The sequence below is a fragment of the Acartia tonsa genome, chromosome 2, assembly GCF_053477335.1.
Source record: "Acartia tonsa isolate MP-2025a chromosome 2, ASM5347733v1, whole genome shotgun sequence".
Lineage (NCBI taxonomy): Eukaryota > Metazoa > Arthropoda > Copepoda > Calanoida > Acartiidae > Acartia > Acartia tonsa.
This window is the reverse complement of record NC_137261.1, coordinates 5769929-5796667: the sequence shown is the minus strand read 5'-3', so window position 1 is coordinate 5796667 and position 26739 is coordinate 5769929. Positions and strand designations below refer to the sequence as shown.

At 35.3% G+C, this 26739-nt stretch overlaps 2 protein-coding genes across 4 annotated transcripts in view; one reads left to right on the top strand and one right to left on the bottom strand.

Annotated features, from left to right (window-relative positions):
* The window catches only part of SsRbeta (signal sequence receptor beta), a 417378-nt gene that overhangs the window by 5714 nt on the left and 384925 nt on the right, over positions 1–26739 (bottom strand). The gene's annotated exons all lie outside the window — the stretch shown is intronic.
* Positions 228–25715, top strand: Smg5 (Smg5 nonsense mediated mRNA decay factor). 2 transcript variants are annotated; one of them, XM_080180229.1, is made up of 26 exons: positions 228–361; positions 510–573; positions 1266–1341; positions 1727–1796; positions 2386–2481; positions 2820–2934; positions 3294–3399; positions 4421–4528; positions 6717–6810; positions 16370–16490; positions 16932–17040; positions 17475–17540; positions 17848–18063; positions 18368–18433; positions 18894–19018; positions 19549–19681; positions 19813–20144; positions 20423–20519; positions 20646–20740; positions 21133–21230; positions 21638–21718; positions 22487–22652; positions 23117–23212; positions 23436–23931; positions 24154–24472; positions 25177–25715. In XM_080180229.1, the coding sequence occupies exons 1-24, from the start codon at positions 270–272 to the stop codon at positions 23802–23804; spliced, it is 2991 nt and encodes a 996-aa protein (XP_080036355.1). In that variant the 5' UTR covers positions 228–269; the 3' UTR covers positions 23805–23931; positions 24154–24472; positions 25177–25715. The 2 variants fall into 2 exon arrangements, with proteins under 2 accessions (XP_080036355.1, XP_080036347.1); XM_080180221.1 differs by having other exon boundaries at positions 25023–25715.

Below are 26739 nucleotides of genomic sequence, written 5' to 3'. Positions count from 1 at the left end.
AAATCCAAACTTTAATTCGTTTTGATATTGATTGTAAACCAATTTTTCATGAAAATGTTTAGCAAAATTTATTATATAAGAAGAAAAAATAATCACACCAATACTCAAGTAACTTGCATTGTACTATGAGCTTTGTTTTAGTCAATTTATGTATCATTCGACTAATGTTAAATAATGTTATACGCTTTCAGATAAAAAAAAAGTGAGGCTTGTTTCCAAGCTATCAGCCACAGCAAGTTATAGTAAGACTCAATGCATTATCAATCAGAATGTTGCATATCAGTGGACTTCATGGGGGTGAAACAAACAGGACAGACCACAAATTGGATCCGGATTCAGAACAAGCCAGAAAGTTACAAAAGTAAAAATATATTTTTAGTTAATTGACAGTGGTAGACTAAATTTTGTGCTTATTTGTTATCGTTAACTATAATGCATTTTATTTATTAACAGTTCACTTGTTATATTGTTGCATTGTGCAGAATTTAAAAAGTAAATAAATTTTTTAGGGGCGTTCATGAGATTATACGGAGGATAGATAATCATCATCATAAAGCTGACCATGCTAGTCAGGTAAATTTCAATTTAATAAATAAAGAATTAATTAAATAATATACTAAATGTATAAGATTAATTTTTAATGAGTAATATTAATTTAGCATAAACTTTTTAATACTTCTTTCTCTTTTTATCTTGATCACTCTATGATTCAATTGTTATCATTATTTCTACAACTTTCACTTGTTAATATATATTAATACTAGCGGCTTCGCCCCTAGCCTCTAGGGGCTTTGTCCTAAGAGGTGATAAAAAAAATTAAGACGAAATTCGTTAAAGTACCAAGGAAATCTTCTACAAAACCTAAAGGACCAAGGAAATCTTCTACAAAACCTAAAGGACCAAGGAAATCTTCTACAAAACCTAAAGGACCAAGGAAATCTTCAGCAAATAAAAAAAAAAAATGGGGGGGGGGGTTGTTTTTTGGGGGGTTGAGGGTGTCCCACCCCCCAAGAAAATAGCTTAAAACCACCACAGGACCAATAGGTATATACCCTGAAGAGTAGAATCCGATCGGTTCAGTGGTTACCGAGATCTTAAGCTTCAGACGGACGGACGGACGGACGGGCGGACAGACAGACAGACAGACAGACAGACAGACAGACATCAAGCTACTTTGTATTATAGATATAAAAATAAATTAAAACTTGAAAAATTAATCCTTTTTAGAATGTTAAGTTTTCATATACTAATTTAATATTATTCAGGTATTTTCTTCTGATCTTGTGGGTTTAAGAGTACGTTTGCGGGATTACACTCATAAATTATTTCATCTTAAACCAGGTAAAAATAACATTATTTAATTTGTAATATTGTTTTAATGCTGATGAGGCTAAGATATTTTTTCACGATTAAGTGTGACAGTGTGAGTAATGAGTATATGAAATAATAACTTTGTCTCATATGATTCCAAATTGTCCAATTCACCACAAAAAAGCAAATAAAACCCTGCAGATTTTGCTGATAGACGAACTCAATTTTTTTTGCGGAATTTAAACTTTTAGAATTAGTTCAAACCTTACACTGTTTTAAAAATGTGCACCACATTAAAGCATTTCTTAAGTAAAATAGATAACGTTATTGTGACTCTTCTTTTTTATTAGTTCTTTTGTATTTCTTTTGTAAGGAAAGGAAATATCCGACCTACTCCTTAAATAATATGTTTTAGAAGCCTATGGTGTTAAATATTTGGATCTTGAATGGAGGAAGGCCTGGCACGAACCTGTTTCTTTAGCCAGGTAAGTTACCCATATTTTTAATTTTAAGAAAATTTCTTAGTGTTTTTTTAAACTTTTTTTTGATATAGGTAGGTTATATTTGTCTTTTTTCACTAATGTTTTACACGTTCTAAATATTTTAACTTAGGAAGAATATTTTTCAATAAAAAGAAATTTTGGTATTGATATATTACCTAATTTCGTTTCTATTTTGTTTCATTGTCGCCATGTCACCTTTCTTGATTTTTTAATGCAGCTTTAGTAAATTGAGTTTTGGGGCTATAGTGAGCTAACTTCTGACTTCAACTATCATAGGCCCGAAGTTTCTTATAGACGTTGTCATCCGCGTACAAAGTTGAAAAAGTATTAATGGGAAAATTGTGAATTAAGGCTACCTGCAAAATTACTATAACCATGTAGTTCTTGCTAATTGTCTTTCTTATTACCCGCTGAATTTGAACATTTTGAATTATTTAAAATTTTTCATCAAATATCCTCAGGCAGATTGGCCGCTAATTTTTGCGGTAGGGTATAACAGAATTTTTGGCTTTAAAAGATAAATTTTGCCTCCTACTTAAACTACAGTATAATTTACAATCCCGCTTTTTAGAAACGTAGGCGGACCTGAGGCTAAGATATTGTTGGAGCATCACTTGCAGGCTGGAATAGGACAGTATCACCATTTCATTTTAAGTCTGCAGTACAGGTACAACAATTTAAATATATCCTTTCATATAAAGTAGTACTTAAGTTTTTTTTTGTCTTTAGCTACGGATTAACTTTTCAATTTAAGTCTTGGGATGGCTTTAGGCTATTTTTCTGCACTCCCCTAACCCTTTTAATACAAAGCCCTTAGACGCTATGGGCGTAGCTGCTATTTTTTTAAAAAGAAAATAAGCTAAAATCAATATAATAAAGTAAAATTGTTGAATTGAAGTTTTAGATAAATAACTTTTTTTGTAGGAATAAAATTCAATATTTTTTGAGTTTGAATTACTATCTTTAATGTTCTTCTGTCAAACTATCTTATATTAAATTATTTAGATATGGAAGCATAAAGGGTGTTCAACTTGATTGGAACTCTGGTGCTAGCTATGGTTTTAGTCAAGCAAGTAGTTCTAAGTCAACACAGCTGAGGTCGCCCACCTTTGGACTTCAGGTTTTTTTTATTTGTTTAAGAAAAGCTACTCATTTTAATGGTTCATGTGGTTCTCCGGAAAATAAGATTTTCTTGGCTGCTACAGAGTTCAACCCGACGAATGATCATCTACTTTGTAAATCTATTTTTCTTCTTATTTTGGATTTTGTTTTGATGGATAAAATTAGATTTTCTGTAAGATTTAATATCTTGATCTTTTATTTCCTTAATATGCTACATACTTTTGAGTGAAGTCATTCTTGTTTTCACGCAAAAATTTAAATTTCTAAGCTTTCCTCTTTTAACCTAATTTACATGTTTTTTACCTAGTTGTTTTATTTTGTTAACTAAGAATTCTGATAAAATAATGATTTTTTCAGTCATCTGATGAAAAGAAAGAAGAGAATAAATGGATGGTTGAGATAGTGGCCAAATGTTTGATCTGGTTAGGAGATTTAAACAGATATAGGCTGGAAATATTAGAAGGTAAAATATGTCATTCAAATATAATAGACTTTTGTATAGGTATTAGGGATTTTTAATTCAATGTAAAGAACTTAAAACGATTTATTTGGTAAACATAAAATTCCACAGATACGATATAAGTCTATATAGTGATACATCACAATATTTTATTTTAGTAAAGGTCCTAGCCAAATCTTCCTTTATGATTAAGTGCATAAGGGGGGAGGGGGGTTTAATGCAACCATCTCGTAATCAATGTATAAATGGCACTTAAAATTCGAATTTTGATCTGAAATTTTGTATGAGTAATCCTTGGTAGGTCTATTTTCCCTAAATCGAAAAAAAAGTTGAAAAAGTAACGGCTAACGGCTCAGCCGTTTTGCCGTTTTTTGGCTATTTTTAGGGCAAATCTGTCATAAATTACGTAGAAATCAACTTTTTGAAACATATTTTTGCCTTAAATCATGTGAAATGATACAAAATAACATTTTTTAGATTTCTAGTACCAGCAACTACCGGCTAGAACCGTTTGAAAACGTTTTGGATTGGAAAAGAGCATTATGTAGAGAGAGGTTTCGTGATGGATTTCGCTTGAAAATACCCAACAAATGGCTATACGGATGAGCCGCCAGCCGTTAGCCGCTACTTTTCCAACTTTTTGTTCGATTTAGGGAAAATAGACCTACCAAGGATTACTCATGCAAAATTTCAGATCAAAATTCCAATTCTAAGTGCCATTTATACATTGATTACGAGATGGTTGCATTAAACCCCCCCCCCCCTTATGTGGTCAAACACCCTTCAAACAATCGAACCTTCGATTGCACGACCTTTTTCTTGAATGCCTAACTGTGTGTGCATGGTTATAAGTTAATCCTGTTTTGGGTCAAGTCATTCTTACTTCTCTAATTATTTATGTTGCGCCTCTAGTTATGTCGCGTTATTGAGCCAAGATTCGAACTGATCACCTTTCCGACACGTAGCAGGTTTTAGGTTACCAGCACAGTATTGCAACCATTTTTAGAATAATTTTGCTTCCCAGGATTTGAAAGAAGTGTTGCTGAATCTTTGGCAAGGAAGTATTATTCACTGAGTTCTAGCCTGGAGCCAAGCCTTGGCCTACCTTTCAATCAACTTGCTTCAATTTCAGGAATTTAAATGTTATCAAATCGTATTATTTATTTCCTAATAAAAATCATATGACCAATTAAATTTTTATATCTTTGATGATTTATTCATACATTATTTTTAATTTAATCTTTCCAATTCTTGTAAATATTTGGGGGAATATAGGGTTCTTTATAGATTATAATTATTGTAATGTGCTTTTCTCATTTTTTAAAGTAGGTACGTTTTTGTTTAACGGATTTTATTTTATTATATAAGTATAGAGGCATATCATCTCTTTAGTTTTAACAAAGTAGCTTGATGTCTCTCTGTCCGTCCGTCCATCCGTCCGTCTGAAGCTTAAGATCTTAGTAACCACTGAACCGATTGGATTCTACTCTTCAGGGTATATACCTATCGGTCCTGTGGTGGTTTTAAGCTGTTTTCTTGGGGGAGGGGGGGGGGACACCCTAAACCCCCCAAAAAATGAAAATCCCCTCCCCCTACTTTTTTATATTTTAAATTTTTTCTTTTTAAATTTCTTTTCTTCTTTTAAACTTTGTTTTTTTTCAAATTCAAAAAGATTGTGAAACCTTCCTTCTCCTATAGGGGCGAAACCCCAAAAAGGCTAATGGCAAAGAAATTTTTAAAAACATTAAAAAAGAGAAAAAAAATCGAAGGGTTTAGAAAATATAAATTGATAGGGTAAGGGGGGGGGGGGGAAATTTCGGTATTTTTTCGTTTTTTTTGAAAAAAAATGGGGTAAATATTAATATTTTCAAATGAAACCAAGACCACTAGAAAGCTTACGGAAAGGACTATCAGGTCCTAAAAGGACGTTATCCTAGGACTTTTAGAAGTTGGTCGAAATTGGACTCAAAGAAATTACCGAAAATTACCCGGCAGGGGGGCAATTTTAGGTAATCATTTTCAACCTAAAAAAATCGCTGAAAAATGGCCAAACGACCAGTCAAACATAAATAATCATAATTAGTGTAGGTTATAGGGATTATCCACAAAAATTTTCATAAGTATCGGACTATTCCTTCTATGTTAAAAATTATTTTTTTAAAAGACGAGAATTTTCTCTTTTTTTCTGAAATTTTTTTTTGAAAAAACTTAAAATTAACATAACAAAAAAACGTATTTTATTACTTTATCTTAAAAAAGCTCACATTAAACTATAGATTTAGACCAAAAAACATGAAAATTGATTAAAAATAGATCTCAATAATCGAATTTGAAGCAAAAGTGTCATCTTTGCAAAAAATCTTGACTACATTTTAACCTAAAAAATCGATGAAAAAAGGCCAAACGGCCAAACAGGCGTAACAAATCATAATTAGTATAGATTATTGGGATTATCCACAAAAAAATTCACAAAGATCGGACTATTCTTCCTATGTCAAAAATATTTTTTTTTTCAAAGGACATGAAATTTTGATTTTTTCCTCGCAAAAATTTGCTTCAAAAAATAGAATTAAAATATTTTTGTTTTATATCTGTTCTATTCATTTTTAGGCCTAATTCTTAAAAAGTCCATATTGAATAATATATTTGACCAAAGAAAACATGAAAACATGACCTTAAAAGTAGAATTTTAATTTCTTTTGAAATTACCGAAATTTAAAAAAAAAATATTACCTCGATTTTGAGGCTCTCAACGGATTTGGAAAGAGCGGGCAATTCTTAGTTAAAAAAGGTTTTTACGGATCAGTTCTAGGTCATACCAATTTTTGTGCAGGTCAATCTTTACACGCCTACTAAAATATTTTAGAAAAAAAAATTTTTTTCGTCCGACTTTGAAACCATAAGTACCCTTAATATTCATCTCACAAAATTTTCTTTTTATACTTTTTTTTGTAGGTAATTTAATAAGGAACAAATTTGCTTTGATGTTTTTTTCTGTCATTCGAAAGGAACATGGAGATAAAGGTCATTTTATGAAGATTGGTCGAAATTACCGATAATTGCCCCTTACCGAAACTTCCCCCGCCTTACCCTATAAATAAATATAAACAGTTATAACAAGTTATAAAGAGTTATAAAATGTTATAAAGAGTTATAAAATGTTATAAAGAGTTATAAAAAGTTTGAAAAATACAGAAAATATCTTAAAAATGTAAAAAAAAAAATTTTAATTCTCCCCAGAACCTTTAGAGAAAAAGCCCCTAGAGGCTAGGGGCGAAGCCGCTAGTAGTTTTATATCTTGTTAACATTATAATGTTTAGACAATTCTAATTACGGAATTGATGCTCTCTTCTTCTATATGAAATGTCTTACAAGCAGGATCAAGTTTGAAGGTGGTGAAGCAAATCTTTTAAGGTTTGTTTATTTCTCTTACTATCAATATGAAGATAACAAGGAAGTTAAATAATGTAAAATATATTTCATTAATAAAGGGGGGGGGGGGGTAATGCAACCATCTCGTAATCAATAATTAAATGCCACTTAGAATTCGAATTTCGATCTGAAATTTTTCATGAGTAATCCTTGGTAGGTTTATTTTCCCTAAATCGAACAAAAAGTTGGAAAAGTAACGGCTGGCGGCTCAGCCGTTTAGCCGTTTTTTGCCTATTTTCAGGGCAAATTCATCATTAATTACGTAGGTATCAACTTTTTAAAACATATTTTTGGTTTAATTCATGTTAAATGTTAGCAATAACCATTTGTAAAATTTCTAGTACCAACAGCTACCGGGTAGAACCGTTTGATAAAGTTTTTGAGCGACAAAAAGTATTATGTAGAGATAGGTTGCATTAAAAACCCCCCCTTATCCTATTTCCTTTGCGGAAGCGTCATTCATTGAACATCTGCCAAACCCAGAGAGGGTGAGGTAATAATTGGGAGCTCTTATGAGATAGCGGATTAAGTTAAAATGTGCTTGAACTTTGAACTTAAGCTGACCCTTGTGGCTATCTGTGTTGGAATGATTTTCTTGTATTCCCTGGCAAGTTCGAACCCATTAATTCCCTTTTCCTTACACCAGAGAATGAGTGTGTTACGCGGCATTCCTAACTATCTCCGCGCTTCGCTTGTAAACAAACAAAGGCGCGCACATTTTTTCCTTGTTGATTCCCATGTGAAGAGCTACGTGAATAAAAATAATGTATTGGATGGATATACATGCGCTCTAATCCGTGGAAGATCTCAAATAAGCCTTCCTGCTTAGTTTGACATCATAATGTGGTAAGAATTTATCTTAATTCTTAATAATAAGTGTAGTATGGTATATTTTTACGAATAAATTTAAAACATTAATTTTTCAACAAATAGACCATTTAACTGCTAACTTTTGACATACGAATATTTTCCTTAATTTTATTGATCATTTGAATCTAAAATTATCAATTTCTGATGCTATTTAATATGTTTCGTGCCAATTTAAAGTTTTTTAGAAATTTTATATTTTTAATTAAATTGAAATCACGCAACCTCGATATACAAAAATAATAAACCATTAATACTATGTAATTAATTTTTATATTTTTGTTTTAGATTCACCGTTTTCATGGTAATAAATACACATTTGTAAACATTCACATGTTGGTCATTCGGAGGGCTTGGAGATTAAGATTTCGTGTACGGCAAGGCATGCGTACCGAAACAATGAAAACGAGACAGAACAGATGCGGCTAAGAAAATATCTGTGAAGTTTTGTGAATGTGTTGGTTGTGATACCTTACCACACACTATTATAATCGTAATCAGTACAGTTAATTATTGTGACAATCATGGGTCCTAAAAAGAATAAAGGCGCTCAACTGGGACTACGGCTGCGCCCAGCCGTCGAGGCCCTAACCAGTGAACTAGATAAAGTGATGAAGTTGGTCAGTGAATCTTCAGAGCTTGATGTTAGACATTTCACTAAGGAGTCAATCCTTGTCCATGACAAGTTCGAGACATTCGATAGCATTATGGTCGGTTTTAGCAAGCTTGGTGTGAGAATCCAAGAGCTTGAGGAGTTTAGTGACATTTATTCTAATATAATTACTGTGCAAAAAGATTATAACGCTCTGAAAGATGCTATGGAGGAGCTTAGTGACATTCAAAGTGTTGTTGATTTAGTTGGTGATAATTTGCCTGACCATAAGGCTGAACTATATGATCGTTGCTTAAAGATTGTGAAGGTTATTAAAGGGTCATACTTTCCCTTACCAGAACCAATTATAAACACTTTGTCTGCTTTGATGAAACGGCTGGCCGAGGTTAAGCTTGAACCTGTGAAGCCGCCTACAACGACGGCGGGTGCTTCGACAGCATCGCCATTTGTGTCGCCGTTTGGCACACCACAGTTCGGCACCGGTTCTATGTTCACGCCAGGAAATATGAATCGTGTTGACGAACGTCTTCTTCCAAGCTTTGACGGCTCAGAGTCAGCCTACGTAAGTTTCAAGGACAATTTTAAAAAGCTTACCGTAGGACAGGACCCGTCATATTTACAGTTATTGTTGAGCAGTGAAAAGGTCTGCAAAAATAAAGAGTTAAGACTTCAGTTAATTCAGATTCAATCACATGAATCTCAATGGGCTTACCTCGACGCACGTTTTAAGTCCAAAACACGTCAGATGCTCTGCCTTTTCAACCAATGGGAGAAGAAGCCTAAACCGTCGGACTCCAACCAGATTGTGACAGTCTTAGCAGAGTTTGGTGGTGCAGTTAGCCAGCTCGAGCAGCTGACTAAAGATGATGATGATGAGGAAGTCACCACAAGCCAGTGGTTGACCATTATTCTTTTGGAAATGTTATCCAAAAAGTTGCCACGTGATTTCCAGGACAAGCTCAACCTGGCGTTGGGCTCGATGGATACCCCAAATATTCCTAAGCTGTTGAAGATTATAGAGGAACAGCGTGGCGCCATTTTGATGAGGTGTTCAATCGATGTAGACACCCCCTCCAAGAAGAAAGGTAATCCTGCGGCCGCAGCTACAGCCGTTGGTAAACCTGGGTCTCCAGCTAAGACCAAGAAGAAACAGCCTTGCCCGTCGGAAGGTTGTAACTCTGATCACCTGTTGTTTAAGTGCTCCAAGTTTAGGGATATGTCTGTTCCTGAACGCAAAGTCTTCATCAAGAAGATAGGCGCCTGTTTGCTCTGCTTACAAAAAGGGCATCGGGTGGCCGATTGTCCCAGAGCCGATAAGCTTGGCAGCTGTACCATTGACAGTTGCAACCAGCCCCATAATTCATTATTACATGAATCAGTTGCTAGTGGACAAGTTGCGGCAGTGTATGAATCACAATTGTTTAGCAAGAACAATTTTATGCTGATGTTGCAGCAGGTCCCGGCGTTGGCGGCTGACAAACGTCAAGTCACCGTCAATGCCATGTGGGACAGTGGAGCAAATTTGACGTTGATTTCTAGAAGTATTGCCAAGAAGTTAGAGTTGCCATCAACTGGTCGCACAGCTACTATTTCTCTGGCAGATGGAAAGAGCCAAGCATGTCCTACAGTCAAGATTTGTTTGGTTGACCGCAACCGGAATTCACATATTCTGGAGGCGGCGGTAGTGCCCAGCATTGGTACTGAAGAAGGGTTGCGTTCTATTGATCCTACAGCCGCCGCCGACATTTTCAACATGAAGCCTGATAATTTTTCTATGGTCGACGGCAAGATTGATGTTTTAATCGGCCATTTAACACCAGCTATGTTCCCGTGTGCAGATAAAATGGTTGGTGATTCTAGACTGTACAGAAGCTTATTTGGTACAGGCTATTTAGTTGTGTCTGCAGATGGCAGGACTGTTGCCAATCCTGTCGCCTGTAAAGCTGTGAAGTTGGAGGTCAGCAAGATGGAGTTCCTGAGTACTGAGAGTTTGGGAATACAGCCGCCATCAATGTGCAGCGGTTGTAAGAACTGCCGTCATTGCGCCGCCATAGCCGCCGGGCAGTCCGCCTTGGACGTGCGTAAGCGGCAGCTGATTGAAGAAGGTCTGACATTAGATCTTGAGAACCATGTTTGGACGGCTTCATATCCCTACAAGCAGCCGCCAAGTGTGTTATTTGACAATTCAGAGCAGGCCTATAAGATCTGCTTACGTGACCGGCAGAGAATGATTAAAAAAGGTGAATACAGCACCTTCTGCCAAGTGTTTCAAGAAGCTGTGTCTCGTGGAGTGTATCAGAAAGCTTCGCCAGAAGACCTAGCTTATACTAAGCCCGTGTATTATTCGAGCCTAGTCTGCGCATATAAAGAGTCTATTTCCACGCCCTTGAGGATATGCGCTAATTCTAGCCTCTGCTGCAAGGGGCTAAGCCTCAATAGTATTATGATGGACGGCCCAGTTCCATTATATACTCTGATGCACAATCTTATCCGGTTCAGAAGTTATAAGTGTGCATTCGTGGCTGATATTCAGAAGTTCTATAATTCATTATTAGCTACCTATGAAGATTCTCAGCTGAAACGTGTTTTTTTCGCTGATACAGTTGATGGAGAGCCAGAGGTCTACCTTACCAAAACCATCAACTTTGGTGAGGCCTTGGCTGGAGATATGGCCGTGACCGCCCTCAGACTCACTGGTCGTATTTTTGGTGGACGTTCCCAGCAGGATGTTCAAGATGTTTATGGATCTGAGAAGATTAGAGGTTGTGACGTTGTAGCCCAGCAGGATGTGTGGAGAGATGTTCAGCAACCACTCAGTTCTGAATTTATTTTGTATCAAGATCCTCCATCGGTCAAATTGGAGACTTGTACTTACGTGGATGACTGTTTGAGCGGTCATAACAGTAAACCTGAAGCTGTCCAGCTGGTCCAAGAGCTGGAGGATATGATTGCACCTGGCAATTTCAAGTTTAAATCTGTCGTTTATTCTGGAGATGATGTTGACAGTGTAAAAGTTCTGGGCCTTGTATGGGACCCTAAACAGGATAAGTTGTTCCTACCTGTCAGAGCCAACCACGGCGAGAAGATTAAGGGTAGAAAGTTACTGGAGGATCTGGATCTGGAGGACCTCTGGAGAAGTCTACCTGAGTTGATAACTAAACGTGAAGTTTGGAGAATTGTGCAACAACTTTATGACCCAATGGGTCTAGCAGCGCCACTGCTGCTTAAATCCAAGCTTTGTCTACGCTCAGTTTGCATACATGGATGCAACTGGGATGATGTTATACCTGGAGAGTTGAGGTCGGAGCTCGTGTCCAGCCTCCAGGACCGTTCGGCACTTGGAAATGTGTCGTTTAGACGTTCGATGGTTCCTGATAAGCCGTTGGGGCTTCCAATGCTTGTTGGTTTCTGCGATGCATCTAACCAGGCCTATGCAGCCATCACCTACCTGAGATGGCCAGTTCCTAGAGGATATGATGTAGTTTTGTGTTGCGCCAAGTCACGTGTCGCACCAGTGAAGATTGAGTCTATACCAAGGTTAGAAATGCTTAGTTGTCTAATTTTGGCAAGGCTTGTGGATACTGTCGCCAGAGCCCTACCTTTCAACATTTCTGGCAAAGTGTTTTTTAGTGATAGCAGCTGCGCCCTAGCTCAGCTATCCAGTGACAGTGTTATGTTAAATGTTTTTAACAGTCATCGTGTTTCCGAGATACAACAGTTGACGAGCCCTGAAGATTGGAGATGGGTTCCAACCCAGCACAACATTGCCGATCTGGCAACGCGTGGTTTGTGTACAATTGAGGATGTACAACCTGGATCTACATACCAGGAAGGTCCAAGCTGGTTGCGCCTGGAACAGGACCAGTGGCCCGTTAAGACGGCGGGTGAGGTAAATGCATCCATTCCCGAGAGCGAGCTAAATCCCAAGATGGCGAAGCTCAAGGTAATGTTCACACAGGTAGTGGACAATGATTTTTGGAGGTCTCTGGCAAGAAGGACCTACAGGCAGGCAAGGAGGACTGTGGCCGCAGTTCTTAAGGCTGCCAACTGCTTTAAAACGCTGCTTATCAAGAAACGTGGCGTTGCAGCAAATGAGGATGGTGTTAGCAACAATGATAGTTCTAAGTATCATGAGAACTATACTTTCACAAATACATACATGGATTCTGTTTGTGACCTGTTTTTGACTTCCTTCAACCAAGAGGAGGAGATGACCATGGACGCCGAAGGGAAATTTGACTCCCTTCAACCGTATCATCACAAGGTCCAGGTTTGTTGGCCCATTGTGGGTCATGATGGATGTTATCCTCTTAGGACATTTACAATATTGAAAATGTCCGGGAGAGGAGATGAGGCTCTTGAGGCCGCTGCTGGAGGCCCCAGGAAGATTATGAAGGACAGCCCAGGTGTTGTCTTGCTCAGCCGCCACAACAGGCTGGCGCGGCTCATCCTTCAACAGTCCCACGATGAATTGGGGCATGGAGGCCATCGTAAGACGTTGGCGCAAAGCCGCAGGTATGCATGGATCACACATGGCCGCATGGAGGCTATGAAAGTGGTCAAGAGTTGTGCTGCATGTTCCATTGAATATGCCAAGCGTTCGAGTCCCGCAATTGCTAATATTCTGCCAGATCGTGTCGAGCCCTCTGTGCCCTTCAAGGAGGTGCATATGGACCTTGCGGGGCCGATCGAAGTTACGAAGCCTGGCGTTGGCACCAGGAGTTCCAAGACCAAGTACAAAGTTTGGTTGTTGATTGTGGCCTGTAGATTTACACAGGCTGTGTTTGTTGATGTGTTGACTGATTATTCAACTGAAGCCGTGCTGGTCGGCTTGAGAAAACTTCAGGCGTTTTACAATATGCCTAGAAGGGTTACCACAGACAGAGGCACCAATATGGCCGGTGCCAAGCGAATTATGGATGAACTTTTGAAGGATACCCGAATGCATTTTGAATGGCATCTGGTGCCCACCGCAGCACACTCGTTCGTGGGTACTGTGGAGAGGCAGGTTGGGCTGGTCAAGCGTGTGTTGAACAAGAAGTTGACTGGTGCTACTGTAACCTTCAATGATTTATTGGTATTGTGTGCTGAGACTGCAAAAGTCTTGAATTCTAAGCCATTGACCTATGCCACCCAAGGAGATGACGTCAATTGCTGGAGAATAATTTCACCTGCTGATCTGTTAGGCGGCAGGACCAACGATGCAATCTGCACCTTTGAGACAGGTTGTAAAGAGCCCATCACCAGGAGGCTGGAGAACTTGGAGGAGTTGACCCGTCAGTTCCATCAGGTGTACAAGGAGCAGCTCATGCCTGAGCTACTCAAGTCCGTCAAGTGGCGCAGCAACAAGGTGCTGCTCGAGCCGGGAGACGTGGTGCTGATCGACGATAGCACAAATTTGATGAAGAAGTTCAGATTGGGGCATGTGGAAGAAGTGCGCCCAGGTGGGAGGACCGTGGTTTGCAAGTTCAAATTATCAGATGACGCAGCCGCCACGAGTAACGAGACTTCCGCAAGACGTCTGCTCAAGATCAATCTACCCAAAGTTTAGTATAAGTATCGTTCTTGTTTAACTTTGAATTTTATTTTACGGTAGATTTATCAGATATTTTTTCGAAAGACAAAAAACGCAAATTTTGACTCAATTTCGTTTAAACTTTCAAATCGACGCAAGATTTTTTCATTTGAAATGCAAACTTAAGTTATTTATACGTTTACGCAAGTTTTTTCAATGATTTAAGTCTTTCCGGGACCAGGGATTTTTTCGCGGAAATTTTCCTAGGTACCTACGCAAATACGAACATTTTTATCCTTGTTTAATTGAAATTCGATATGATAAAAAGTAACACAATGAAATTTTTTACATCATACAAATATTTCTTTAAGATTTATTATAATCACATAGATAATTTAATATTACAAATATATTAAAATTATTTCTATTTACCTCTTAACCGATGTACCTAAAGAAAAATGCAGATTTTTTTTCGTCTTGAATTAAGTAGATTCTTTGAGTTCGAAGATTTAAGCTTAATAAGACCGCTCTATAGTGTATCTTAGCTCTGTTACCTCGGCCAGACATACTACAGAACTGCAAAACTAAAGCATAAGATAATTTTATTTTGATTGCTTTGATTGATGATTCTAAAGTTTCTTGAATTATTCATGATTCTTTTAATTTTTGATTTGATTTAAACATCACTAATTATGTTTATTTTCAGTTGATGGAGCCCTGCGCCAGAAATCCTGTCGGAAATTATGCAGTATCAAAAAATTGTGATGGAAAGACATAACGTCCGTCAGGATAGCTGGAACATGGCATTATTAATATTTGAAAGATTGGTTAGTTTGTATCTTGAGGGGTTCATTCTAACTGAGGCCCCAAATTGCCTTAATTTTGACTGTATGAATATGTACAAGTTGCTTTCTTCTTAAAACAGAGAGAAATTGCAAACTCAGCATTTAGAGAAGTTCTTTTCTTATAATTGAGCTTTTGTTTTATTTTGGTAATTTAATTTGCATATTTCAATTGCAATTTTATTTTACGCAATTTTGATTCACGAAGATTTAAAATTATGAAATTTTAATTTTCCGATGTTTGATGATTTTTTTACAGTCATATTTTATTTAGATTTAAGTATCTATTTTATTAAACATGTTAGATTTAAGGATTTACCTATCTTATCTAAGAATGTCTAGATGTAAGCCCGAGTATTTTTCCGCTGGAGAAAATGCTTAATTTTGAGAAGTTTTTTATGAAATTTTTACTTTTCTTTTTTAGCAAAAAGATTTAGTAGAAAAAATGTCATTATTTAATCTTTCTTTCTTTTGATTAAAAGTTTGAGTTGATTATTTAATTATTGATGCGATTTTTAATATAAAAATCATTTGCCTATTATTATGTAGGTACCTAATTAAAGTTTAGGTACTATTGATTATTAATTCATGTATTCGCAATTACATGGTCTGTAATTCTAACTTTAATTGAGATTATGAGGCCATGATATAATGAGATGTGTGAGTGGTAAATGTGCATTTCATGAATGTTGAATGCTTTTCCCATTCCTTATTCCTATCCTTATGTGGTAGTGGAGTCGGTTTGAGTTATTGTGGTGTTCGTAAGTTACCATAATTAATTTTAGGCCTGATGGCCATGCCATTTTAAGCTCTTGTAATTTATGCGTTATGAGATTGTGATTTTGTGGACACTGTCTGCACGCATGATGTTAAGATGAGTTATTGTGTTCGATTCCCAGTGACTAGACGGGTGTGTGTTGGAATGATTTTCTTGTATTCCCTGGCAAGTTCGAACCCATTAATTCCCTTTTCCTTACACCAGAGAATGAGTGTGTTACGCGGCATTCCTAACTATCTCCGCGCTTCGCTTGTAAACAAACAAAGGCGCGCACATTTTTTCCTTGTTGATTCCCATGTGAAGAGCTACGTGAATAAAAATAATGTATTGGATGGATATACATGCGCTCTAATCCGTGGAAGATCTCAAATAAGCCTTCCTGCTTAGTTTGACATCATAATGTGGTAAGAATTTATCTTAATTCTTAATAATAAGTGTAGTATGGTATATTTTTACGAAGAAATTTAAAACATTAATTTTTCAACAAATAGACCATTTAACTGCTAACTTTTGACATACGAATATTTTCCTTAATTTTATTGATCATTTGAATCTAAAATTATCAATTTCTGATGCTATTTAATATGTTTCGTGCCAATTTAAAGTTTTTTAGAAATTTTATATTTTTAATTAAATTGAAATCACGCAACCTCGATATACAAAAATAATAAACCATTAATACTATGTAATTAATTTTTATATTTTTGTTTTAGATTCACCGTTTTCATGGTAATAAATACACATTTGTAAACATTCACATGTTGGTCATTCGGAGGGCTTGGAGATTAAGATTTCGTGTACGGCAAGGCATGCGTACCGAAACACTATCTGAAAGTGTCTCAGTCTACTCCAAGATGACTTAGGTCAAAACATTAAGAAACTATGGCTCATCAATCAATCAACTTGTAAAATAAATATATTTTAAGATTTGCTGGTAAGCATCGCTCTGATGATTCACCCTACAGCGCAGCATCTCACAAGATTATTCAGATGGTCGTGCAAACAGTCAAGAAAGACAAGGAGGAATCTGTCATTGCGTTGTGTCAGGTAGTTTAGTATTTGTCTAATAGACAATGTCTATTGTTACCATTTAAATTAAGCAACTGTCACTCACTAAAGGGAACTATATACGAAGGAGAGCAAGTGATGATAGGAACCTTTCAGCATATCTTGCCTATTTGATGCACTATGTTTCTGTTATAAAGGGCTAAAAGAATTAGATAAGTTAATGTCTTTATGGCCTTGACAAAAAACGAGTTGAGATTATCATAATTATCAAATGCTCAGACAGAAAAGTATACTTTTTCGATGAAAATGTATATTGAGCAAAAGGGGTGCTAAATTGTAATAATGTAGAGTTTGATCAATGTACTTTTTCAGTTTTCAGCATTTTATTCAAAAAGTCAACCATTTTTACATAAACTATCTTCTTTTAAATTATTTGTTCCGTTGTAGATGAAGGCTTCTAAAATAAATATTTTTGTTCAGGAAAGCCTTGGTTGTTTGCACCAGTTGACATCTGAAGGAAAGGTTGAGAATGATGTTTGGTTGACACGAGCATGTGCTTCTGTCATACTTACAATCATTCAGCTAGAAGGTAACAACTACCATTAACTTTAATGGAGGGACTCATTAGATGTAGGATATATTATACGTGGATATATTGACAGGAGATAATTTGTCGTCAATTTAGGTTGCTAATATAGACCTCATTTACTGGTCAGTTCGTTTATCTAGTAGGAGGGGAGGGGGTATCGTTATTTTAGCCACTTGCAAGCATCACTTTATCAGAGTACATAAAAAATTGTGCAACATCCAAGCAATGATAATTGATTAGAGACTCATTATTCCTTGCACAATAAAATAATGAATAAATACCTAAACATAACTTGCCTGTTACTAATGTAAACTTCTCTGAAAGGAAAAATTCAACAGATTCAACGTGTAGGTACCTATGTTCATTTTAGATTATTGATTTTTTATTAGTTTCTTCCGAACTTATCTCTATTTTTAAAATGTTTTTTTTCCCAGGTTCAACAGGCAATGAAATTGGTTTATGCCAGGCCTGGTTGCTAGCTTTATGTTCCCATATAACAGGTAGAAATTTGATTATTAACTATAAATTGTTGATATGGGGTTGTGGCTAACACCCTTTAAACATTGATCATATTCATATCATAATGCGAAGATTTGAAAACCATTATTTCTCAGCTATGATAATAAGACTAACAACAATAAGGAATTTTTTTTACTGAAAACAAGTGAAGCAAAGACATTTATAGGCCACACGGTAGAAAACTAATTATAAGCCCCATATAACTTAATTACCCATTATTTATCATGAAAAATACCTCAAGTCAATGAGCTTTTATACAACCCATTTTATGAAAATATTTGTTATGAGGTGCTTTGGTTCATTTTCTTGGAACCAGCCTGCATGGCCCAACTTGGACTGAACAAGATTTAAGCACTGAGGATTTAGAAATGGAGGAAAAAATAAACTCCGAAGAAAATAATGAAAAGGAGAAAAGTGAAGCTAAGACAAATGGGAAAACAGGAGAAAAGAAAAAACGAAAGAAACTGACAAATTTGCTGCGTAGAAGAAAAATTTCAAATTCAGGTAATTACTAAATAGTAAAGTTATCATTTGGTTTTTTAGAATTGAATCTACTTCCTTGTTAGGTCTATCAGAAAGTTTTTCAATCAATCAGAGTAACGTATATATCGCTACCAAAAAAATGTTACATATTTCTGTTCTTTTTTTTATTAAGTACATGTGTTATTGTGCTATATTGCTTACGGTAAAAATATATTTCTTTTAAATATCATAATTTATTATGCCTTATTATTGTACTTTTATTATTAAAAAAACATAGAATTACTTGTAGCTCGTGCAATGCATTAAATAAGTATCTGTTATGCAGGATCCAGTAGAGAGAACAGCGAATTGTCTGAGGATGAATTAAGTGATGAAGAGCATGAAAGAATAGGTAATTTTTTGTTTACTTTACTTTTCTGTGGCAGGTTTCTTATTTCAATCGTCTTCATGGTTAAATAACCTTATCAATGAGATTATTGGAATAGTATAGTACCTTAATAGAAATAACAAGATAGAGAAGATAGTTAGATAATTTAATTTTCCTAAAATATTTTGAATTATGCACCGTAAGATTTGGGACAGCTAACTTATTTTGCTGTTAGTAAGCAGTTTGTTTACAGTACTGTGAGTAAATTGTCAGTTATTTTCAATTTTTATTGACCTACGCCCTAATTTTGAATTCCTTACATTGGGGCAAGAGTAACAATAATTCGTGTCAGTCTGATTGTGTTTTAATATCTATCTGCGCTACCAAGACGCGAGTCCTGCATATAGAAAAAAAATCTTTTGCATTACAGTTGTATCTCATTCCTATACATGAGAACACTTGAGTTGTATCTGTCGTAATTTAGGTAAGAGGCGGGGAAACCTGTCTGATTCAGATAATGAAGGTGATGAGAGTGTTGGTGACGAAACAGAAAGTGATGAAGACAGCCTGGCTCATTCTGACGAGATGTACTTTCTATCCGACTCTGAGGTAAAGTTGTATTCTTATAAGTTTACAAGCAATTTCCCCTGTTTTTGTAAGAAGGGGATTATTGAGTAAGTTCGGATAATCAATAGTCACGTACAAAATATCAGTACTACGCTTATCCCAAGGTTCTCTGCGGAGAGCGTTATTCATTACAGTGACTTAATTAAGGACACCTGCCATACGCGGTGAGGGTGAGGTAAAGTAGTTCTCATGAGATAGCGGTTCAAGTCATAATGTGCTTGAATGTGGATTTTTAGAGCCCTATTGGCTATACAAAAGTTACAGCCTACTCCATACTTAGAAAACTATGGCTAATCAATCAATCAATTATACGTTTACACTCAAGTGCAAGTATTACTATTATTGGTGGAAAGGTTTGAACCTTGTATTTCTTAGGAGGACTAAAACCTACAGATATAGATAAAACAAAACATTTACACCCTTTGAATTATTTAAAAGATTACCTAGGTAATTCATTCAAATAACTTTTTGGTCTTATGCAGATTCTCATACAATTTTTTGTACCTATTTAGGATGAAGATTTTTCATTTGATGATAAAAGCGACTCCGAAGATGTGGTAATTGAGGAGGAAAATGACATTTTGCAAACTGATAAAGATGAAAAGCCTTCAACGCGGTTTCTGGTAGATTTGATGATCCAATCAGGTTCTTATGTTAATTCATATCACTTCAAAATTATACAAATTACTATAATTTAACAGACAAGAATTGGGGAGTAGATATAATTCTAATTCATTGTCTATTCTGTGGTTTCTAATAAACCCGTTTTATTTAAGGTCTCCTGCCCTCCCTGCATCTCTGCCTGCTGTGGTTACGTGCCCAACCAACAATCCTAAGTGGCCTCCAGGTTGGGGTTCAGGACGAGGCTACCAGCTTCTGGACACGGCTGGCACGGATATTTACACTTCTTAATCTTGACTCTAGCATAGGTGCGGCTGCAAGATATACTTCTTCAGAAAATATTAATATGATATATGAATCCTGCCGAGAAAATATGGAGAATAAGAAAATATGGTTGGAAGAATTTTGGAGTGTACGAGGTTGTAGCATGTTTGAAAGTCAATTAAAAGATGTAGATTGGGAGCAAACAGCAGATAATCAGCTTCAGGTATTAAAAGATATGCAACGCTATCTAGAGTCTAGGGGCACTTGAAGGGGGGGGGGGGGGGGGGGTAGGTAAACCCACACATATTCAATTTTAGATTTAAAAATACAAAAATACATTACCTTAATTTAAAAATTTATTGATTCCAGTTTTTGATGGCTACACACATACTTGGATTACTGTATCGAAAAATTGACCTCCCTAAATTTTGTTAAGTTTCCTATTTTTCTTTATCTTATTAAGATTATTGTTTAACTATTGGAGTATTTAATCAATTACAGGGCACAGTGACAAGATTAGTTTACCTGGAATCCTGGAGAAATTGGCTGGTTTCACTGGATGGAACAAAGGATGGATGTCCTGTTAGATGGAGACAGGGATAATACTTACATTTTCTTTCACCCCCAACCATTATTATAGAGAAAAAAAATCATTTTCAGTTAACTTTTTTATTTTTTAAAGTTTTTATTAACGCAAAAAAAACCAAGTATTACCTACTGTAGGAGGAAGGGAGAGCGGTAATAGTTGAACCATCTTCTAATAACAATGAACCAGAGAAAAAGTGTGTCATGAAACATATGGCGGAACTTTGGCTGAAGGTGGGTTATTTCAAAAGATACGTTTTGTAAGGCGGCATTAGGAGTTGAATAAGTAAATAAAAAATAAAGTACTAAAATGTTGATTTAATATGTTTTTATTATTGGAATTAAAACAAAAATAATACTTATGTTTAATGCTCATCAGATCACACTCGTATAAGAGAAAAGGATGACCGTTTTTTAGTTGCTACTCTACCATAGAGTGTTTACATATATATATACACTACGTTTTTAAAATTCAAGTGTTTCGAATTTGACCCACTTTCTCATATCAAAAGACAATCACCCTTATCCTATTCTCTACATTGAAGTGGGGAGTTTTATATGATTTCATGGTTTTTAACAATTTTTGTCTTTATGTTATGTTAAAGTGATATGACTTAATTACCTAGGAGGAAGTGACTAATCTGGAACAGACTAAGGGCGACCAGCACGCTATCCTTGTTGTCGACTCAATGGCCTTGCTTCAAGATCTCCAGATGGTCCGCAGGTACAAAAAAAAATTTTCACACGATCAGGGGTATATATTCTGCATGTTTGACCCTGCTTAAGGGGGGGTGGGGGTTGGAATGAAGAAATAAGCAACCTTGGAAATATTTTTTCAATTTCCACTAAAATAAGATAAATCTGTTGGAGGAGGAAAAAATGAATAAAATAAAGAGTAGGTACTGAAAACATTTTTCCATATTTGCACCTCCTTTGGGAGGGGGAAAAATTAAATTTTTGCGGCAGGGGAAAAAATATATCTTGTGCAGAATATACGACACACCCCTGCCAGGATTCAATTGTATAGGTATTTTCAAAGATTCTTTATTACATCAAACATTAAGACCTTACTTATTTATCAAATAGGATATCATGACCTATGAAACAATCAAGCAAATTTGTTTTTCTCAGGGTTGCTGGCTATAAGAAGTTTAAGATGGTGGTACCACAAGTTGTCATCAGAGAACTAGATAATATCAAGAAACAAGACAAGTAAGTTCATATCTTATTTTCAAAGAACAAAAATTCTTTTTTAGTAGCGGAGCTACTCTATAATTCACTTTGTCTGTCCGTCAGTCCGTCCGTAACGCTATGGGGGAAACGTGATTTTCGCAGCTCCTATTCAATATAGACAGCTGAAATTTTAGTGTAGATTCGCATTATATATGCCCATATAATAAATGCATTGTTTTGTCCATCTATCTGTTATTTGTGGTGCTAGATCGATTCCTAGATTTTTACGTATTTGTGATTTTCTCAACTCCTTTTCAAGATAGAGGGCTGAAATTTTTATGGATTATTCAATTTTACATTCTACATATTTTCACAAAGTTTTATTTAGATTTGTCCTTAAATTTGGGTGCTAGATCTATTCCTAGATTTTTTAGTTTTTTTTTGTGATTTTCTCTATTCCTATTCAGGATTGACGGCTGAAATTATCAGGGATTGAAAAAGCTCGTATCTTACATTTTTCCATCAAGTTTTATTAAGATCTGTCTATTAATTGCAGTGCTAGATCGATTCCTAGATTTTTAAACTTTTATGATTTTAAAGGTTGCGTGATTTTAAGGGTTTCGTGATTTCCCTATTTTATAAAGTTTAATGTTTATTGTGTGACACTGCTCTATATTAAATTTTTTCCTTATATCCCTTCATAATATTTGAGCTTCGCTACTTATGGATTTTGTCATCCTTTTCTTGATAATAATTGAAATCACTTGTCAGTTGTGCAACTATGCAATTGATTGATTTTATTTCTAGGAATGCCAGGCAAAGTATTCGGTGGCTGGAACGAGAACTAAGCCGCGGACACAAGGGTATCCTGGCACAGGAGGCCCACCAGAAGACCAAGGTCAATATGATTCCCCCAAATAGGAAGAGTCCAGAGTGGTCAAAGTTTCAAGTTCTCAAATGCATTGCCTATCAGGTGAAATAAATATGACTTTACTTATTAAATATAATTTTAGAAGCGAAATAGTAATGAAATTTTAACCTTTATTGAATATGAAGACGATTACAAAATTGCCTACCTCATTTGTAGATTTTAACTACTGGCAGAAATTTTTGACACTCTTACTTTGCAAAACTAAATAAAGATTATTATTTAGCCCTCAAAGTTTTCAGGCCAACGAAAAGCTGACATATTTTATTTACTTTGGAGGGGGGGGGGGATAATTTACAGATCGGTGTCCTTTTCTGTCGAATTTTTTATTTGATTTGCTTGTTAACCACTGACGTATAGCATCTAAACAACATATTTCAATAATTTTAATACTTCCTGAACTAGACTTACTTTTGCAGTTTAAAGAAAAATAAGATTTAGCTTAAAAGATTAATCGCAGGAACTTCCTTGAGCTTTTAATTGATTTAAAATATGTCTTTATTTTGTAGGTGGAACAGGTCTGTAATGAGAATAAGGAATATCAAGTTGTATTTCTAACTGGAGACCCAGAAATTATTCAACAACTAGATGCTGACGTCACTAAGGTATCTATAGTTATTTATCCTGAAAATCGCCAACAAATTCTTTGATATTGCACTAGTAGAAGACAATATTTAACGTCTTTATAGTTACTATAACAATTAATAAATTCTCGCAGTGTCCTAGTTATCGTTTATTCTTTGGGGTTTATATTTTTTTTAAAATGACGGGCTCCTGTTCAAAATTTTTCATTTAGGTATTGAAAAAAACTTGTTTTTTTCTTTTTAGATTACTAAAGAACTAAACGTTCGAGTTGAGGCCATAACCAATTTTATGGAGAGGTTTCTTGGCGGGGCAGCTCCCCCATACAACCCAAACATCAAACAACGACGTCACCATAATCGACACCAAAATGGCGGCAGAAGAAACTGGTCACGGGACAGCCAGGATAATAGATCACGTGATAAAAGCGGGGGACGAGGAGGATCACGTGACAGTAGAGTAAGGTCACGTGATTGGCGTCATAATAGCAGCGCAAAGAATGGCGACAGGGCTAACAGGAGAGATGACGCCATCAACATACTGACGCATCGTATTGACCGGGACACGTCAGGTGACCGAGGTGGAGGCAAGGGACAGGGCAGTGGCGGGGGTTGAGGGCAGAAAACAAGTTTGACCTGCATGGCCAGGCGGTAATACTCAAAACTTACATCTCAACAACAACTAAAAAATTAAACAAATAAGAAGATGAAAAAAGAATGAAAGTTGCAGTATTCATTTCAAGGTAATTTAAGTTTTCAATTCGAATTAATTTATATATGCATATAATGTATATTTTTGGTTTTTAGCTGTGTAGAACGTAGATTATTTTAGAAAAATCTTTTTATATAAAAAAAATTAATAATAATTAACTTCAAATATGTAAAACAAAACTTAATATTTCTTAATAAAACAATCATTTAGGATTTGATGATTTATTACAAAAAAAAATATTTTATATTTTCAGGAAAGGAAATGAATCTGCAAAGGAGATAACAAAACATCATTCATCATGTGCTTAGTGAAAGTTAAAATTGACTAGAAGCTTTAGAGGCTTCTAGTCAATCTAACAGTAATCTTCCTACCATGATTGTTCAAAATCTAGATATCTTCGTGAGCGAAATATTAAAAAGTAACCTAAAACTTTGAATAATAATATGATACCTTAGTTTTTTTGTGATTAAAGAATCATTGATTTTTGTGTATAACATTGTAGTTCTTCAAAATACTTCAAAGTGGAATCTACCTTTTTTGTCCCAAGATTTATAACAAAACATATCTTCCAGGTCTTATTTTTTCATTTTTTATCTACATATAGTGTCACTGACAGAATTATTTTTTTTATTTTTTTGCTTCATGTTTTAGCTACACATGATTGGTGGCACCATAGACGTCCAAGGGGGGGGGGGGGGGGGTAAAGGGGTGATTACCCCCCCCCCCCCCCCCCCCAAATGAATTTGGAGGTGCCGTAGGCACCCCCAAAATTTTGGATTTTCAATTTTTACCCCCCCCCCTCCCCAAATAAAAAAAATACCTCTATAAAATAAAGATTACCACCCCCAAAATTTATATTTTCAAAATTTTACCCCCCCCCCCCCCAAATAAAAAAACTTGGACGCCCCTGGGTGGCACTTATGAATTTATTTTGTTTATTTTATGTCAAATGGGATGACAGATTTTCTTTCCTTTGTTCAATCTCATTTCCCATTGCATGCCAAAGTTTTCATTATTTTTTTATATGTAGTTTTGCAGCTACTCCATAACCAAGATACGTTTGTTCAGGTTACGAACGACCTTAAGACACAGTTTTGAAAAATAACTGTAAATTCATTGTAGATTGAAAAACTGACTGTCTAAAATTATATGATCTTCACGTTGTGTAACGAGAATTTCGAAAATTGTCTAAATTCTATTTTGTTTTTGTATTGTTGCGCTACTTGTAAATACCATTATTCTTGTTTATTATTATGAATAACTTGTATATTTTTAGACAGTTTTCAAAATATTTATTATGAGTATTATGAAAGTTTGTGTATAAAAGAGAGGGTGGAGGGGGGTTGAACTCTTGAACCAGTAAAGCTGTAGGGAGCCTACTATAAACTTGAGCTTTTATATGCACAGAGTTTAACCTAAGATATGCCTGCCCGTAGAAATCTGCGGCCTGCGAACAAATATTTATTTTTGCAAAGTTTATAAAAATCCAGAAATAATTATAGTTTTTCAAAGTGTAGTTCTTGGCTCCCTGTAGCTCTATTGGTTCATTAGACTATAAAAGTTTACATCCCTCTTAAACAATAAATTAAAATTCTTGACCTACTTTTGCTTAAACTAGTTTTCATGTAAACTTTGATCAAAATCCCTTTTATCGCTTGTAATATTATGCAGGTGAAAAATAAAGTCAATTGGTATAAGTTTAAACAAATAAAATTACTTTATTTTAATGTTATTTTTTTAAAATTGTAATTCAAATTTCATTGCTTCAATGTCAATTTATTAAATTGTTTCGGGAAAATAAATGTTATTTTTTTACCCTCTTTAACTTTTAGTAGCGAAGCTACTCTATAATTCACTTTGTCCGTCATTCCGTCCGTCAGTCCGTAACTCTATGGGGGAAATGGGATTTACTCAGCTCCTATAAAAGATAGAATGCTAAAAATTTTTGACAACATTCCTATTAAGAAGGAGCACAATTAACTAAAAAACATCAATGGCGGTCGGACGGCTTTTTAGCAGGTTTTAGGCTATTTTTTATTTTCCACATTTTTCCTCATATCTGGTGTTTATGGTCCGATTTTCAAATTGTTTCAGTTAGAGATATCAAAATTAAATTTTCCGTCGTTTGGAGAACCAACAATGACAGTCAGACTGCCTTTTTGCAGGTTTTAGCTATTTTTATGTTTTTTACATTTTCCCTCATATCTTTGGTGATTATGGACCGATTTTCAAAATTATTTCAGTTATAGATATCAAAATTAAATTTCCCGTCGTTTGAAGAAAACAACTATGACCGTCAGTCCCATCCACGGATTTTTGTGCTTCGCTACTTATGGATGTTGTGATCCTTGTTGATAGCTGTAAGTACAATTAAGTTTATACTGTAACCATTATTATCATAATTATTGTAGTATATGGTGTTATTATTTCTATCATTATTGTAACTCGTCGTGATAAATAACCTTCAAACTTAAAAAAAAAACATTTTCTTGATTAACGTGGCTACTCTACTTTAATATGTGTGTGAATGATCACTCAGAAATACTTTTATTTAGGTAAATTAAGTAAAAATTTTTGTGCAGCTAACCGTTTTTCGTCGAGATGGATTTCAATTGTTAAAACAAGAAAATGAAGTGAATATAATATAAATAATTTCTATAACATAAGTAATAAAAGAAACATAAATCGTGTGCATTTGAAATTTCTTTTGACAAAAATAAGTTGGATATACAAAAAATTTTACTTCACATGAAATTTGGTAAATTAAAATGCCTAAATAAAAGTATTTTAGAGTGATCTTGATTTATCAACGTCTTCTTACCAAACCTCGGGAACGGCA

Coding starts and splice junctions, on each gene's coding strand:
- Smg5 (XM_080180229.1), top strand. CDS start 270: ATGTTGCATATCAGTGGACTTCATGGGGGTGAAACAAACAGGACAGAC. Junction 6,811..16,369: donor GGTGAAGCAAATCTTTTAAG/GTTTGTTTATTT, acceptor ATATATTTTAAG/ATTTGCTGGTAAGCATCGCT. Junction 19,682..19,812: donor AGATTTGATGATCCAATCAG/GTTCTTATGTTA, acceptor GTTTTATTTAAG/GTCTCCTGCCCTCCCTGCAT.